Source organism: Chanodichthys erythropterus, chromosome 19 (assembly GCF_024489055.1).
Source record: "Chanodichthys erythropterus isolate Z2021 chromosome 19, ASM2448905v1, whole genome shotgun sequence".
NCBI classification, from domain to species: Eukaryota; Metazoa; Chordata; class Actinopteri; order Cypriniformes; family Xenocyprididae; genus Chanodichthys; species Chanodichthys erythropterus.
Genome location: NC_090239.1, coordinates 22,497,679 through 22,514,089, shown reverse-complemented (window position 1 = coordinate 22,514,089; position 16,411 = coordinate 22,497,679). Strand labels below are relative to the sequence as shown.

The following is a 16,411-nucleotide window of genomic DNA, read 5'->3' as shown; positions in this document are numbered from 1 at the left end:
GGATGGTTGTGAGAGCATTGTTATACTCTGAGTGTGTAATAGGTTGCTGTGCAGTTGTTAGGACATTGCTAGGACTTTTTTATTGGTAAAAGTCAAAAGAGCACACTCCCAAGTATGATATTCCCTAGATAGTACTCAGAGTCCATCCTTCATCCAAGTCTGGGATTTTTTCCCCACTGTTTAATCATCTGCCGGTTGGAAATAATAGCGGTGCCTTAGCAAACATCACTAATTACTGTTTGCAAGTGGAACAATGCATAGTGTTTAATGAATGAATCATCCCATACCATTTTACACCTTGCCATTTCCATACCGCATGTGTTTTGCAGATCATCTACAAAAAATGGATACAAGTATCTTTTAAGTACACACTTAACAGATGGCATTAGAAATAGAATGTAAAATTGACTTTTATTCATGACAAAGCATACAAATATTGAACCGACGTTGTTATGTCTTTCCCTGTTGTGCTGCTTAGACAAATATATTGCAGTTGATCATGTAACACTACCATTCATGTCTTAATTGATAATCGAGTGTTATAAATGGAGCTTTACTAACTAGTCAAACATGAATGAGTGGGGGCACTTGTCAGGATGATTGAATTCAGAGCACAACAACCATTTTTATGGAAAAAATATGCATAGCGTGTCCAGTGCCAACTTTGCAAGGACCCTCATATTTGTGTGTTTTTAACTTGGTACAGATACTTTAGTGATGATGATGCGTATCTAAGTACAAGTTTCTGACGAGAGATCAGAAAGCAGAGCTTTTTATGTCCTGTTGGGACTAGTTTGATAAATGATCCGTTTTGTCGGGGGAAGTTCATTTTGTCCTTTTCAGGCTTTTAGAAGTCGCTGTCTTCAGATCACAGGACAGTTGTGAAGAGCTCAGCTGCTGGATACGAGGCTTTACACTTTAAGCCTCTTTTGTTGCTCTTTTTCCTGTCATCACCATCTGAAAGTTCGTCGCCTGAGGCTGTTGAAGAAGGTCACTTTATTTCTCATATTTCTTTATTTATCTGTAATTGCAACTTTATTTGTCACGATGGGACTTTTTCTTGTAATTGACACTATTTTTCTAATGATTGCGAGTTTATTGTAATTGCAACATTATTTCCAGTGATTGCGACTCTATTTGTTGTAATAGTGACTTTATTTCTTTTAATTGTGACTATATTTCTCATAAATGCAACTATTTCTTGTAAATGCAAGTATTTTTTTGTAATTGTGACTATATTTCTCATGCTTGCAACTTTATTTCCCGTAATTGTGACTTTATTTCTTGTAATTGCAACTTTATTTCTCATAACTGTTACTATTTCTTGTGATTGTGACTTTATTTCTCATAATTGCATCTTTCTCGTAACTGTGACTGTATTTCTTGTAATTGCATCTATATTTCTTATAATTGCGACTGTATTTGTTTTTTTTTAAAGTTATATTTATGGGCTTTGTGTGCCTTTATTTGGAGAGGACAGTAGAGCGCAGACAGGAAAGCATTGGGCAGAGAGGGGGGGGCAGGATCGGCAAAGGACCTCGAGACTGGAATCAAACTCAGGTCACCGTGAACGCATTTGCGCGAAATGTCGGTGCACTTACCACTAGGCTATTGGCGGTGACAATGACTATATTTCTCATAATTGTGACTATGGGCCCTATTTTAACGATCTAAACGCAAAGTGTGAAGCGCACGCCGCAGGTGCACTCAGGGCGTGTCCAAATCCACTTTTGCTATTTTTACGACGGAAAAACGGTCCGTGCGCCGGGGCGCATTTTTGAAATTGTCCCTATTCTCTTAATGAGTAATGGGTGTAACGTTCAATAAACCAATCAGAGTGTCATCTCCCATTCCCTTTAAGAGCGAGATGCGCTCGCACCATGGCGGATTGCTATTTACCTGGCGGAATTTGTTGGCGGAAAAGCTGAACGCTTTTCAAGCGAAGAAACCGATCTGCTCGTGCGCGAAGTTAAAGCGGGCTTGCAAATGCAGGCTTTCAAATAGCTCCGCGCGATGAGTCAGTTAATATATATGTGTGTGTATTGGCACGATTGTTCAATTAATTAGCCAATTTTGTTCATCATTATAAGTAGTAATAGGCTGAATTGAGGTAGCTTAATTCTAATACACGCCATGACTATTCATCATTACATTTTTATATTTATGTAGCCTACACAATAATATTCTTTTACACTGTAATCCTTTTGTTTTTAATATTTGGCATGTTTGTGTGATGCGCATCCCTGTGTGTAATACGCAAAGTCAACGCGCACTGTGGACGCGCCCAGAGGTGCAGTTTCTACCAATGCGCTCTAACCAAAAAATATTGTGCCACTGACTTTAGACTTTAGTCCAGGTTTGAGTTGGTCTATGGCGCAGTCTATTTTCAGCTCCTTAAAATAGCAATGCGCCTGAACACACCTCTTTTTTAGACCAGCACGCAAATGGGCGCACTAACTGCGCAAATGCATTTACTAATTTAAGGACGTGGCGCTGAACGGGAAAACATGAATGGCGCCGGACGCAAACTAGCAAACACACTTGCGCTGTGCCTTGCGTCGCATTGCGCTGGGTGTATTATAGGGCCCTATATTTCTTGTAATTATGACTGTATTTCTCGTAATTGCAACAATTTCTTATAATTGTGACTATTTTTGTAATTGTGACTATACTTCTCGGAAGTGCGACTATATTTCTTGTAATTGTGACTATATTTCTCGTAATTGTGATTATTTCTTGTAATTATGACTATATCTCTTGTAAATGTGACTATTTTTTGTAATTGTGACTGTATTTCTCATAATTGCAACTATATTTATTGTAATTGCTGCTATATTTCTGGTAATTGTGCCTTTCTCGTAATTGCAACTAAATTTCTCATAATTGTGACTATTTCTTGTATTTGTGACGATTTCTCGAAATTGCCACTTTATTTCTCGCAACTGTGATTATATTTATCATAATTACAACTATATTTATCATAATTGCGACTTTATTTCTCGTAATTGCATCTTTTTCCCCTGGTAATTGTGACTGTATTTCTTTATTTGTGATGACATTCCTCATGATTGCATCTTTATATCTCGTAATTGCAATCTTATTTCTCATACTGGGACTCTATTTTTTGTAATTGTGACTGTATTTCTCATGATTGCAAATCTTTATCCTACAAATATGACTTCTCTTAATTGTGACAACTATGAAAAATAAAGTTGCATTTATAAGAAATAGTGACTTTCATTCGAAATTTGATGTAAATACGAAATTTGGTGAGGTTTGTTCTTACAGCTGTTGTCAGGATCCTGTGGCAAGTTCGTTTTTTTCTCCTTCTCATGCTTTTAGAAGCCGCTGTCTTCTGATCACAGGACAATTGTGAAGAGCTCAGCTGCTGCTTTACACTTTGAGCCTCTTTTGTTGCTCTTTTCCCTGTCATCACCCTCTGAAGTTGGTCCCCTGAGGCTGAATGCAATGTGAAGGGAAGGGTGAGACTCATCAGCGTCCTCTGTCTCTCTCGTCCTCCCCGGAGCAGGAGCAGGAGAGGCTCCAGCGGGCCGAGCAGCGCTGTGAGCATCTGGAGGCACAGGTGGTGGGACTGGAGGAGCGCCTGGAGGAGGAGGAGGGCGCCGCCGCTCAGCTGGCCTCCCAGCGTCAGAGACTGGAGGCCGAGTGCTGTGGTCTGCGCCGAGACCTGGAGGAGCTGGAGAACACGCTGACTTCAGTGGAGAAGGACAAGCAGGTAGGACTGAGGTTCACACCCTCTGGCTGACACCCGTTTGACCTGTGCTCTTACAGTGCAGCGATTATCTGCTCCGATGAGGTTTTTCCACTGTAAATCATGCATCATTAGTAGTCTGGAGAATATCATTTGAATGTGTATTGTAATTTTTCATACTTCATGCTTTGGAGCAGATGTGCTACACTTTTTGTTAGGACCAATCTAGATTTTATATTCAGATAATAAGGAATTGTTTATTTTCTTTAAAACTTGAAAGTATGCATTTGAAAACATTCAGGAAAAACGAAAATCATGGAACAATTGAGGAAGCTGGTTTATGTCTAAAAGTGACTTTGTGTCTTACAATTAGGGTTTTATTTCTCATAATTGCAACAATACTTTTCATATTGAGACTTTTTGAAAAGACCTATTTTTCATAATTGCAAATGTTTATCTTACAAATATGACTTCTTGTAATTGCAACTTTATTTCTCATAATTGCAACTACTGTATTTATCTTCTCATAATTGCGAATTGCTCATAATGGCTATTTTATATTTTGTAATTGCGACTTTATAGCTCATAATATTGACTATATTTCTCATAATTGCAACTTTATTTCTTGTAATGGCAACTTTGTCACAGTTGCAACAATTTTTCATAATTGCAAATGTTTATCCTACAAATGACTTCTCCTAATTGTGACGATTTCTTCTAAATGGAATTCCCATAATTGCAATTTTATATTTTATTGTGAAATTTATTTCTAGTGATTGCAACTTTGTCTTGTAACTTGTAACTGACTATATTTCTCCTAATTGCAAATTTATTTTTTGTAATTTGCGACTGTCACAGTTGCAAGTTTTTCATAATTGCACATTTTTTATCTTACAAATTTGACTTCTAAGTTTGACTATTTATTAAGTGCAACTTTATCTTACAATTTACATTTGAAATTAGATGTAAATATTACATCTGGTTAGGGTTGTTCTGTCAGCAATTGTCAGGATCCTTTAGTAGGTGTTTGGATGACATACTATCCATGCTAAAAGTATAAGATCTTGGCGGTAACAGTAACATACACAAGACCAGACCTGTACAGCTTGTTTGCTCTTTTACTCTTCAAGTGGAAACGGTTTGTAGTCCATTTGTTGCCATAGCAAAACTGTGGGTGAATTCATGTGTGACCTCTACTCAGACACAAATTGCAAATTTAAGAGTGTGACATTCAGTTTTCATTGTTTCTAAATTGAAAACAAAACCCTAGAAATGTTCAAAAATATAATAAGTTCCTTAGGCATTGTGACATGATCATAATAATTGTTACCTTAACTGCACTTCATAAAGCAGTGCTGACTTCTAATTCAAGCTAGGTGTGCTGCCTTTCAATTACAGCACATAGTCCATAATTTTTCCAATTATAATTTTGTCTCATCTCTTAACAATGTACAGTAACTGCAGATGTGTGGGGATATTTGTCTGCTCATACTTCTCGTTTATGTCTATTTGAGTTCAGAGGGAAGTGAAATGACAGCTGTAGTATCAGGATGAAAGCATTCGAGGAGCTTCTCTAACCTTCTGCTTTACATCTGCTTCTCAAAGCTCCAATCGGCCCAAACACACACACACACACACACACACACACACACACACACACACACACACGTCCTACGTTAGTCCCTCATGTCATTGTTGAAACAAATCACATCTGCCACATATAAAGTCAGTTCTTTTTGTAATGAAATTGCAACTTTCGTAATTGAAACTTTACTTTTCATATTGGGACTTTATTTCTTGAAATTGTGACTTTTTTCTTATATTAAAACTTTGTTTCTAGTAATTGTGACTTTATTTCTCATAATTGGAACTTTATATCTTGTAATTTTGACTTTATTTCTCATAACTGTGACTATTTCTTGTAATTACAACTTTATTTCCTGTAATTGTGACTTTATTTCTCGTAATTGTGACTTTATTTCTCAATGACAACTTTGTCTCGTAATTGTGACTATTTTTTTAAATTGCAACTTTATTTTTCATAACTGTGCTTATTTCTTGTAATTGCGACTTTGTTTCTTGTAATTGTGACTTTATTTCATAACTGTGATTATTTCTTGTAATTGTGTTTTTTTTTCTTGGAATTGCAACTTTATTTCTCGTAATTTCGACTTTATTTCTCCTGTGACTATTTCTGGTAATTGCAACTTTATTTCCTAATTGTGACTTCATTTCTTATAATAGAACTTTATTTCTCATGATAGGACTGTATTGCTTACAATTGTGACTTTATTTCTCAATGACAACTTAATTACGACTTTATTTTTCATAACTGTGACTTTCTTGTAATTGTGACTATTTCTTGTAATTACAACTTTATTTCCTGTAATTATGACTTTATTTCCTGTAATTGTGACTTTATTTCTCGTAATTGTGACTTTATTTCTCAATGACAACTTTGTCTCGTAATTGTGACTATTTTTTTTAATTGCAACTTTATTTTTCATAACTGTGCTTATTTCTTGTAATTGTGACTTTATTTCATAACTGTGATTATTTCTTGTAATTGTGTTTTTTTTTCTTGGAATTGCAACTTTATTTCTCGTAATTTCGACTTTATTTCTCCTGTGACTATTTCTGGTAATTGCAACTTTATTTCCTAATTGTGACTTCATTTCTTATAATAGAACTTTATTTCTCATGATAGGACTGTATTGCTCACAATTGTGACTTTATTTCTTGTAATTTTGACTTTATTTCTCAATGACAACTTAATTACGACTTTATTTTTCATAACTGTGACTTTCTTGTAATTGTGACTATTTCTTGTAATTACAACTTTATTTATCATAATTGCAACTTTATTTATCATAATGGTTACTTGGTCACAGTTGCAACATTTTTTCATAATTGCAAATGATTATCTTACAAATATTCTTTATTCATATCTCTCTAGTCATCAGACTCTGTCGTGAGGAAGCTCTCTGAGGATCTCACCCACAAGAACGACCAGGTTCAGAAGCTGCTGAAAGAAAAGGAGCACCTGGTGGAGTTGAGCCAGGTGAGGTGTCAGTGAAATGACATGGGATTGCATTCTCTGAATCTATCAGACAGAACAGTATCAGTGTCTCCCACTGGTGTTGCTCAGACAGATGTTGGACAGTTTTCACTGGTGGTTTTCACAGCGGTGTAGAGGTCAGTCATGAGGCAATCAGCACAGGTTGTTCTTTTGCATGGGACAGACGCATCTGGATCTCTAGCACAACAAGCCGTTTCCTACTTTAATCTGGAAAGTAACTTACAGGGTTCAGGTCACTGCTGTGATTATTTCTTAAATAATGAAAAATTTCCTGCAAAATGATTTATAATGAGCTGCAGCAGTGAACTGCTCTGAAATCTTAATTACTGATCAAAACACTCGAATATGGCACTCTCCAGTAATAGAAACAGATTTGCATGTCATAAAAGTGATTAATTATTCATGCATTTCTGATGATAATTCAGAACAAATGTTCCTAAGTACTTCATTCATTCATGTGGTACACCCCCCCCCCCAAAAAAAAAATAAAAAAATCAATATTCAATATGATATTTATGAATTAATAATTCATTTTATTGTAAATTTTGTTTTGAAAAAAAAAAAACTTTCTACCTTGAAAATATTTTAAAAACATTTTGAAAATGATTGTGATTGTTATTTTACTTGATGATTACGCCACATGACATTTTTAGAGTCATTAAATTTAGATGTTTCTTAAACACAGTATAAATATTTTTTTGAACTTGGCATGAAGATTTTTACTATTTTCAGGACACTCTTTTTTGTCATTGAACCTTATAATGAATTACAGCTGTGAGCTGCTCTGAAAAGTTGAGCTCCAATACTGTATCTGCAGTAATTAATACAGTTTTTGCTCATTTGTTCAAAACCACATGTCTTTAAATTGGTGAATTACACTTGTATTTTTGACCCAGACAAAAGGACAGCTAGTTTGTAACTAATGTTCTTAAGTACTTTGTAAGTAATACAGCAGTGGCCTAGGAAAACTAACATATTCAACCTTTATTCAAATATTATTAAACGTTTGTTAAAGATTTTGTAATCATATTGCATAGTTGTGCCTAGACTCGTTTTATTTGTGATAATAACACAATGAAACATGCCAAATTGTGCGACATAATTTTTGGCCAGAAATTATGAACACATGCAAAAACGAGAGACAACCAACCAAATATTTGTGCTTTTTCCTGTGAGCTTTTTTTGTTTGTTGTTTTTATTTTTGGGATAATAAAATAAAACCTGTAGCTGTAGTTTGCCAAATAATTTTGTCAGATAAATACCTTAACCAAGTCTAGTGTTTTGTTCTTCGCTCATGTTTAAAATATTTAAAAACAGTCAGATATTTTACTCATATTTTGATGGTTTAATCAAACTTGTATGTCCTCATGTAGATGCAGAGCAGCGTTTAGTTCACCTTAGAAAGTCAAGAAGTGTCTTTCTTTCTTCTCACCATCTCTTTTGTGCTTTATAAAACTCTACCAGCATGGTTGAGTAACGCAAGCCAGATGTCCAACAGTAGCAGCTCATCTGTGTGATTTACGACCGGTAGCTTTACCTTCCCGACCGAGTTGTCAGATGGATATTTGAGCTCTTCATTTAAGGAGTCAAAACGAAGTGTTGGGTTGGTGCGGTGTGGTTTGCTTTTCTTGAGAGGAGAATGAATGTGCCTTTCATATTCTGATTTGATTAAGCCATCATGCGTCCTCTGTGATCGGGCAAATGAAGGCATCCCAGCCTGAGATTTATGCCACATCTGCTCGACAGACCCAGAAGATTCTCTGTTTTATTTTTGCAGCAGGCCATCGAGGACTTGCAGTGCGAGGAAGAGAAGGTGAACCTCCTGACCAAAGAGAAAGCCAAGCTAAAGCTGCAGGCGGAGGATGTGAGTACAGTCGATGTCTGCGGTCCAGGCCGCCGTTAGTTCATGAAGTCACACATCTGCTTGATTTCGTCCTAGCTGGAGTATCTGCTGGAGCAGGAGCGGAAACAGAGGATGGATTTGGAGAAGAGCCGGCGGAGGCTGGAGGGAGACGGCAGGAACGGCATGGACAACCTGACTGAGATGGGCAAGATGAGGGCCAGTCTGGAGGAGATGATCAGGAGGTGAGTTTCAGTAAACCCACTACTATCTATTTCACAGATTAATCAATTATCTTTACCCCTCAAGAATTTTGGGAATCCCTGAGCTAGTCAATGGAGAATAAACTAAGCCGTTGAAACAAACGATCTTGTCCTGAGATGTTTGATGTCTCTGAGCAGAGTTTAAAAAATGGAGAAGATCTAGCAGTAAGATGGATGTTTGGATGGCTCTTGACGATAACATGATATGTGCTTGGAGCGCAGTTATCTTAGCTTTGATGAGATAAAGACCTCCGGGCTCCTAGAACTGTCCAGGCTTGTTAGTATGCAGAATGATGTCTATTCTGTAGAAAGCAAAACCAGCTGTTTCATGGAGGCCCCAATGAGAAAAAAAGAAATTGTCATAAATATCCCTTCTTCCTTCCTTCCTTCCTTCCTTCCTTCCTTCTGATTTTAGTATTTGAGTAATGAAGGGTTAAAAGAAGAGAGAGTATGAGGAGAAAAAGTCATAACTTCTCATAATGGTGGCTGTGAGCCGTTCAGTTAAAAGAGCCAATCGGCTTTCTGATAGGGGCATCACCTGTTTGTTTATTGTTGATTTGATGACATCAGTCACTTTTAGACATTTCAGTCTCGCATCATTCAGGGAAAGCCTTTTTCCACCTAAAAAAGAGGTAATTGTGACTATTTCTTGCAGTTGCCACTTTATATCTCACATTGTCACTTTATTTTTTGTAATTGCGACTTTTTATGCCAGTCATTATTTCTCAAAAGTGTGATGCAATATCTGACTTCATAACTTCATATCTGACTGTTTGACTTTATTTCTTATTTTAAAGTATCTCACAGTTACCGTATATGTACGGAGCCCCTAAAAATATTTTATTTCAACACTTTTGTTTTCTCTACTAAAAGCTTTCTCTAGTGAAAATTTGTGTTTGCTCACAAAAATGGGAAAAACTATAACTATTTCAGTGCTTTTGAGAGCAAACGCAACGTTTCTCAGGTGAACGCAATACTTTTATTTTTTATTAATTCTGTGAGAGTTTGTAAGGGAATGCAAAGTTTCTTGGAGGAATGCAACACTTTACTAGTGAGCGAATGCAACACTAAGTTTTGTGAGCGAACGCAAAGTTTTTACGAATGCAAAAGTGAATGCACAGTTTCTCAGAGGAATGCAATACTTTTACTATAAAATGCAAAACTTTTGTGAGCAAACACAAAGTTTCTTTGGGAACGTAAAAGTTGTGAGCAAAGTTTCTTGGAGGAATGCAACACTTTACTAGAGAACACAAAAGTTTTGTGAGTGAACGCAAAGTTTCTTTGTGGAAAGGAAGTTTTGCAAGCAAATGCAAAGTTTCTCAGAGAATGCAAAAGTTTTGTGGGGGAGCGCAATACTTTCACTAGAAAACACCAACGTTTTGTTGGCCAATGTAAAATTTCTTAAGGGAATGCAAGACTTTTACTGGAGAATGTAAAACTTTTGCAAGTAAACATAGAAGTATAATTTTGTCCTCCCATCTCGTATTTTTTCCATCATTTGCTCCCTTAGAAACAGGCTTATGTTGATCGGAGCTGTTCTTGCGTGCCCAATGAAAATAGCTGTGCAGGGTGTTACCAAGTGGCCGTCAAGTGAACTGACTTGCCTTAAAGGGGCTTTAGTTAAAACAACAGCAACATACTGTACAATTAACATCAATCAATACGTTCTTCAAATGGTGTGTTGGGATTGACTGGCACTTTTAATAAACTGAAACATGGCTGACATTATCGGATATGGCTAGGAAACAACGCAGAGCACGCCTGCGAAATTAGCGCTGCCACTCCCATCTTCACATTCTCTCTTCCCCTGTCTGTCTTCTGTCAGGAAAGATGTGGAGATAAGCACCACCAGCAACCGTCTGGAGGCCGAGGAGGCGCTGAACGCGGGCCTGCAGAGGAAGAATAAGGAGTTCCAGGTGAGGCCTCATGGGAGAGCTGCAGCATTCCTGTCTTTCAGCGCTGTGGGGGTCTGTGGCTCTGATTCACGGGCCAGAGATGACAAAAACATAGCTAAGGAGTACAGGAGCTGATAACGATCTCTCTAGAGATGGAAGGAAGGCTCCGGTTGTAACCTCACACTCCTTTTTTAAGCAGGGTCTGGTTAACCTGTGCTCTGTTGGCTTTTTGCATGGGGCTCAGAAAATGACAGCAGAATGATATATTGGAAAAGAAAGAGAGAGCTAGATCATGTCTGAGGCATGTAAAAGCTGTTGAAAAGCAGTGTTAGTTTAACCTCTGTCACTCCCGCTTCATGTCAGGTTGGTGTTTCTCAGGGGAACTCAAAAGTTTTGTGAGGGAATGCAAAAGTTCTCAGGGAACAAAAGTTTTGTAAGTGGATGCAAAGTTTCTTAGAGAATGCAAAAGTTTCTTTAGAAATGCAAAAGTTTTTTAGGGAATGCCAAAGTTTTGTGAGGGAATGTAAAAGTTTGTTAGAGAATGCAAAAGTTTCTTGAGGAATGCAAAAGTTTCTTAGGGAATGTGAAATTTTCTTAGGGAATGCAAAAGTTTTGTGAGGGAAAGCAAAAGTTTCTCTGGGAAAGCAAAAGTTTCTCTGGGAAAGCAAAAGTTTCTTAGGGAATGCAAATGAATGTGAAAATTTTCTCAAGGATGTAAAAGTTTCTTGTGGAATGTGAAATTTTCTTAGGGAATGCACAAGTTTTGTGAGGGAATGCAAAAGTTTCTCTGGGAAAGCAAAAGTTTCTTAGGGAACAAAAGTTTTGTAAGTGGATGCAAAGTTTCTTAGGGAATGCAAAAGTTTTGTGAGGGAATGCGAAAGTTTTTTAGGGAATGCCAAAGTTTTGTGAGGGAATGTAAAAGTTTCTCTGGGAAAGCAAAAGTTTCTTAGGGAACAAAAGTTTTGTAAGTGGATGCAAAGTTTCTTAGGGAATGCAAAAGTTTTGTGAGGGAATGTAAAAGTTTGTTAGAGAATGCCAAAGTTTTGTGAGGGAATGTAAAAGTTTGTTAGAGAATGCAAAAGTTTCTTAGGGAATGCCAAAGTTTTGTGAGGGAATGCAAAAGTTTCTTAGGGAATGCCAAAGTTTTGTGAGGGAATGTAAAAGTTTGTTAGAGAATGCAAAAGTTTCTTAGGGAATGCAAAAGTTTCTAAGGGAATGCGAAAGTTTTTTAGGGAATGCCAAAGTTTTGTGAGGGAATGTAAAAGTTTGTTAGAGAATGCAAAAGTTTTGTGAGGGAATGTAAAAGTTTGTTAGAGAATGCAAAAGTTTTGTGAGGGAATGTAAAAGTTTGTTAGAGAATGCAAAAGTTTCTTAGGGAATGCAAAAGTTTCTAAGGGAATGCGAAAGTTTTTTAGGGAATGCCAAAGTTTTGTGAGGGAATGTAAAAGTTTGTTAGAGAATGCAAAAGTTTCTTAGGGAATGCAAAAGTTTCTAAGGGAATGCGAAAGTTTTTTAGGGAATGCCAAAGTTTTGTGAGGGAATGTAAAAGTTTGTTAGAGAATGCAAAAGTTTCTTAGGGAATGCAAAAGTTTCTAAGGGAATGCGAAAGTTTTTTAGGGAATGCCAAAGTTTTGTGAGGGAATGTAAAAGTTTGTTAGAGAATGCAAAAGTTTCTTAGGGAATGCAAATGAATGTGAAAATTTTCTCAAGGAATGTGAAAGTTTCTTGGGGAAAAATTTCTTGGGAAATGCAAAAGTTTTGTGAGTGAATGCAAAAGTTTCTTGGGGAATGTGAAATTTTCTCAAGGAATGTGAAAGTTTCTTGGGGAAAAGTTTCTTAGGGAATTCAAAAGTTTTATGAGGTAATGCAAAAGTTTCTCGAGGAATGCAAAAGTTTTGTGATGGATTGCAAATGTTTCTCTGGGAATGCAAAACTTTCTTAGGGAATGCGAATGTTTCTTGGGGAAAGTTTCTTAGGGAATGCAAAGGTTTCTTGGGTAATGCAAAAGTTTCTTAGGGAATGTGAAATTTTCTTAGGGAATGCAAAAGTTTTGTGAGGGAAAGCAAAAGTTTCTCTGGGAAAGCAAAAGTTTCTCTGGGAAAGCAAAAGTTTCTTAGGGAATGCAAATGAATGTGAAAATTTTCTCAAGGATGTAAAAGTTTCTTGTGGAATGTGAAATTTTCTTAGGGAATGCACAAGTTTTGTGAGGGAATGCAAAAGTTTCTCTGGGAAAGCAAAAGTTTCTTAGGGAACAAAAGTTTTGTAAGTGGATGCAAAGTTTCTTAGGGAATGCAAAAGTTTTGTGAGGGAATGCGAAAGTTTTTTAGGGAATGCCAAAGTTTTGTGAGGGAATGTAAAAGTTTGTTAGAGAATGCAAAAGTTTCTTAGGGAATGCAAATGAATGTGAAAATTTTCTCAAGGAATGTGAAAGTTTCTTGGGGAAAAATTTCTTGGGAAATGCAAAAGTTTTGTGAGTGAATGCAAAAGTTTCTTGGGGAATGTGAAATTTTCTCAAGGAATGTGAAAGTTTCTTGGGGAAAAGTTTCTTAGGGAATTCAAAAGTTTTATGAGGTAATGCAAAAGTTTCTCGAGGAATGCAAAAGTTTTGTGATGGATTGCAAATGTTTCTCTGGGAATGCAAAACTTTCTTAGGGAATGCGAATGTTTCTTGGGGAAAGTTTCTTAGGGAATGCAAAGGTTTCTTGGGTAATGCAAAAGTTTCTTAGGGAATGTGAAATTTTCTTAGGGAATGCAAAAGTTTCTCAGGGAACGCAAACATTTCTTAGGGAATGTGAAATTTTCTCAAGGAATGTGAAAGCTTCTTAGGGAATACAAAAGTTTCTTGAGGAAAGTTTCTTAGGGAATGAAAAAGTTTCTCAGGGAATGCAAAGTTGCTTTGTGCAACAAAAGAGTTTTGTAAGCAAATTTAAAGTTTCTTTGGGGAACACAAAAGTTTTGTGAGCAAATGCAAAGTTTGCTAAAGCTGTTGAAAGGCAATGATAGTTTAACCCCTGTCATTCCCCCTCTCCAGGTTTAAATGCCTTTAAGGCATGTCAGGGTCAATATTAGGAGGAGACAGAGAACAATGCAGATTTATATAAAAGTCAGGATAATTCAGATTCTCATTGTTTCCTGAGTTTCGTTGAGGCTAAAAGACTTGAGATGGACACGACAGGAGACGGCCTCTCAGCGGACTCCGCTGCGTAACCTTTGAGCTTGTTTAGAGAACACAGACGCTCTTTGTCTGCGGAGCTTGTCTGCTATAATGAAGCTGAAAGATGATCCGTGTGTTGGTGAGGGTGGACATGTTTTCACTTTCAGCCAGGACATTCACCGTATCACACAAAGCATGCTTTATGGCTCCGTCTGACCATTAATTACAACGCAGGTGGAGACAAAGACAGATGAGGAGCACTGCACGGGGTTATTCTGTGGGCTGGTTCAGGTTGAGTTTTGGTGTGCTGGCTGGTGATTGATTGTTAATTAGACAGTGAGGATTGTGAGATGGACCGCTTTAGAGACAGATCATCTTAATGTCAAACACAAGTAACAACATGATGATGTACATATTTTGCCCCAATGGGGGCACCTATATGGGGTAAGTTGTCACAATGGAAACTTCTGTTAAACATCACAGGCTTTTCAGTTAAATTATGACATTTTAAAACAATTACAAAGCACAAACAATTCATGATTCAGTACATATGTAACAGACAATAAATATAGGTTTTGCCAAACATATTGAAATTCATATAAAGTGTTTACCTATATTAAATGTAGAACATGTGACAACTTGCCCCAGTAAAAATGTGAAATGTGTTCAGATTGTGTGTGTGTGTGTGTGTGTGTGATGGTAGAGATTATAAGATGTGAAAGTTCACTTTCTGTGCACCATATGCCAGAATGTACGATTCAAAGGCAGCGAGGGGTCAGTGTGAATTGAGATTGATTGGTAGTGTGTAAAGTAGTGGTGTTTGATGCCGGCTCAGGTCTGAGATTTCCCTCCGCCAGATGTTTGTAATGAGTGTGAGATGTTGAATATGTCTGCACACACCGGCTTTCACACCTGACATCAATTTATAGTCCTGCATGATGCTGAGAAATCACTGAAAAGGTAAAAGAATGGGTAATTATACAAACTGACATGGGAATGATGAAACAGCTAATGACAGGATAATGTGTTTCAGAAATAATGATATGGAGGTCTTATTTTAAAAACTGGCTGCAGTCGATCAGTGGAAATATTCAGTGTGTGTGTGTGTGATTTGCTCAGTGAGTGTGAAGGGGGTGTGGATCTCCTCTCTCTCTCTCTGCTGAGGTGAGTGTGTGTGTGAGTGTGTGTGTGTGTGTGTGTGTTTCAGTCTGCTTCGCTCTGACTGCCGTTCGTCCATGGCTGTTCTCTCCGCTGAAGTCCTCCGCTGGCATGTGAGTCTCTTCTTCACTGTCTCTTGTATCGCTCACATCTCTGCTTGTCTCTGCCTGTGTGAAACATCTGTGGCGTGATCTGTAAAGTAGCTTTTAATTTGGCGATTAATAAATGGAAATGAGTCATTTAGGCCTTTGAATCTCTTTCTGAGTGTGAATTGGATCTGAGGTTGTCAGCATAGATGTCCTCCAGATAACTCAGATAACTTCCTGCCCGTGACAGAAAGAAGATATAATGTGCCACAAGACATGAAGATGAGGAATGGATCACTTACAGTCATAAATTTCTGTCTGAATGAGCTGTATTTTTTTCCATTATGGTGATAAAAAAATAGTTGGTGTAAAAAAAAAACAACTTAAGTTTTTAAAGTAAGTTAAAATTGTTTTTGTCACACAAAAGGAAGCTTTAAGGCTTTGACCCAGAGTATTTGCTTTGTGATATTTTCACAAGAATTCCAGCGTGTCTCATCTAGTCGGTCAGTCTCTGCTCCGCTGTGGTTCTGTACTGTGTGATTATGGCGTCACGCTGATTGGAGACCTTATCTTAGATTTGGACACGTTTACTTTGGAAAGAAAGCCAAAGGAGTTTTTTTTTTTTCTTTTCCTCTCCATGCAGATTAATGCAATATAACAAGGAAAATGTAATGCTATTCTGTTATTTCAAATGTCTTGTAAAATTATTTCATTAAATGAATATTCTTATGATGATATTGATAATTGTATTAAATGGTATACATGTTTATACACTTAAAAAAAAACTTAATATTTTAAATATCTTAATATTTTAAAGAAATTAATACTTTTTTCAGTAAAGATGCATTAAACTGATCAAAAGTGACAGTAAAGACATTCTATTTCAAATAAGAATCCTAAAAAATAAAATGTATCACAGTTTCCACAAACATATGAACTGTTTTCAACATTGATGATCATAAATGAGTATCAAATCATCATATCAGAATGATTTCTGAAGGATCATGTGACACTGAAGACTGGAGTAATGATGCTGAAAATCACAGGAATAAATGACACTTTACTATATATTCACATAGAAAACAGCTGATTTACATTGGAATAATATTTCAGAATTTTTACTGTATTTTTGATCAAATAAATGCAGCTTTGAAAACATTAAAACAAAATCTTACTACATATATACATCAAATTTTAGTTGCGTCCCAATTGATGCACTTATGC

General features: G+C 36.8%; 1 protein-coding gene across 3 annotated transcripts in view; it reads left to right on the top strand.

Moving 5' to 3' along the window:
* Positions 1–16,411, top strand: part of LOC137007496 (putative uncharacterized protein MYH16) — a 70,315-nt gene that overhangs the window by 29,281 nt on the left and 24,623 nt on the right. For 2 of the 3 annotated variants that reach the window (XM_067369017.1, XM_067369016.1), the window contains exons 4-8: positions 3,530–3,736; positions 6,669–6,773; positions 8,569–8,655; positions 8,731–8,876; positions 10,720–10,810. In XM_067369017.1, the coding sequence (XP_067225118.1) occupies positions 3,530–3,736; positions 6,669–6,773; positions 8,569–8,655; positions 8,731–8,876; positions 10,720–10,810 (636 nt within the window). The remainder of the gene's footprint in view (positions 1–3,529; positions 3,737–6,668; positions 6,774–8,568; positions 8,656–8,730; positions 8,877–10,719; positions 10,811–16,411) is intronic. The other variant, XM_067369018.1, reaches the window with a different exon arrangement.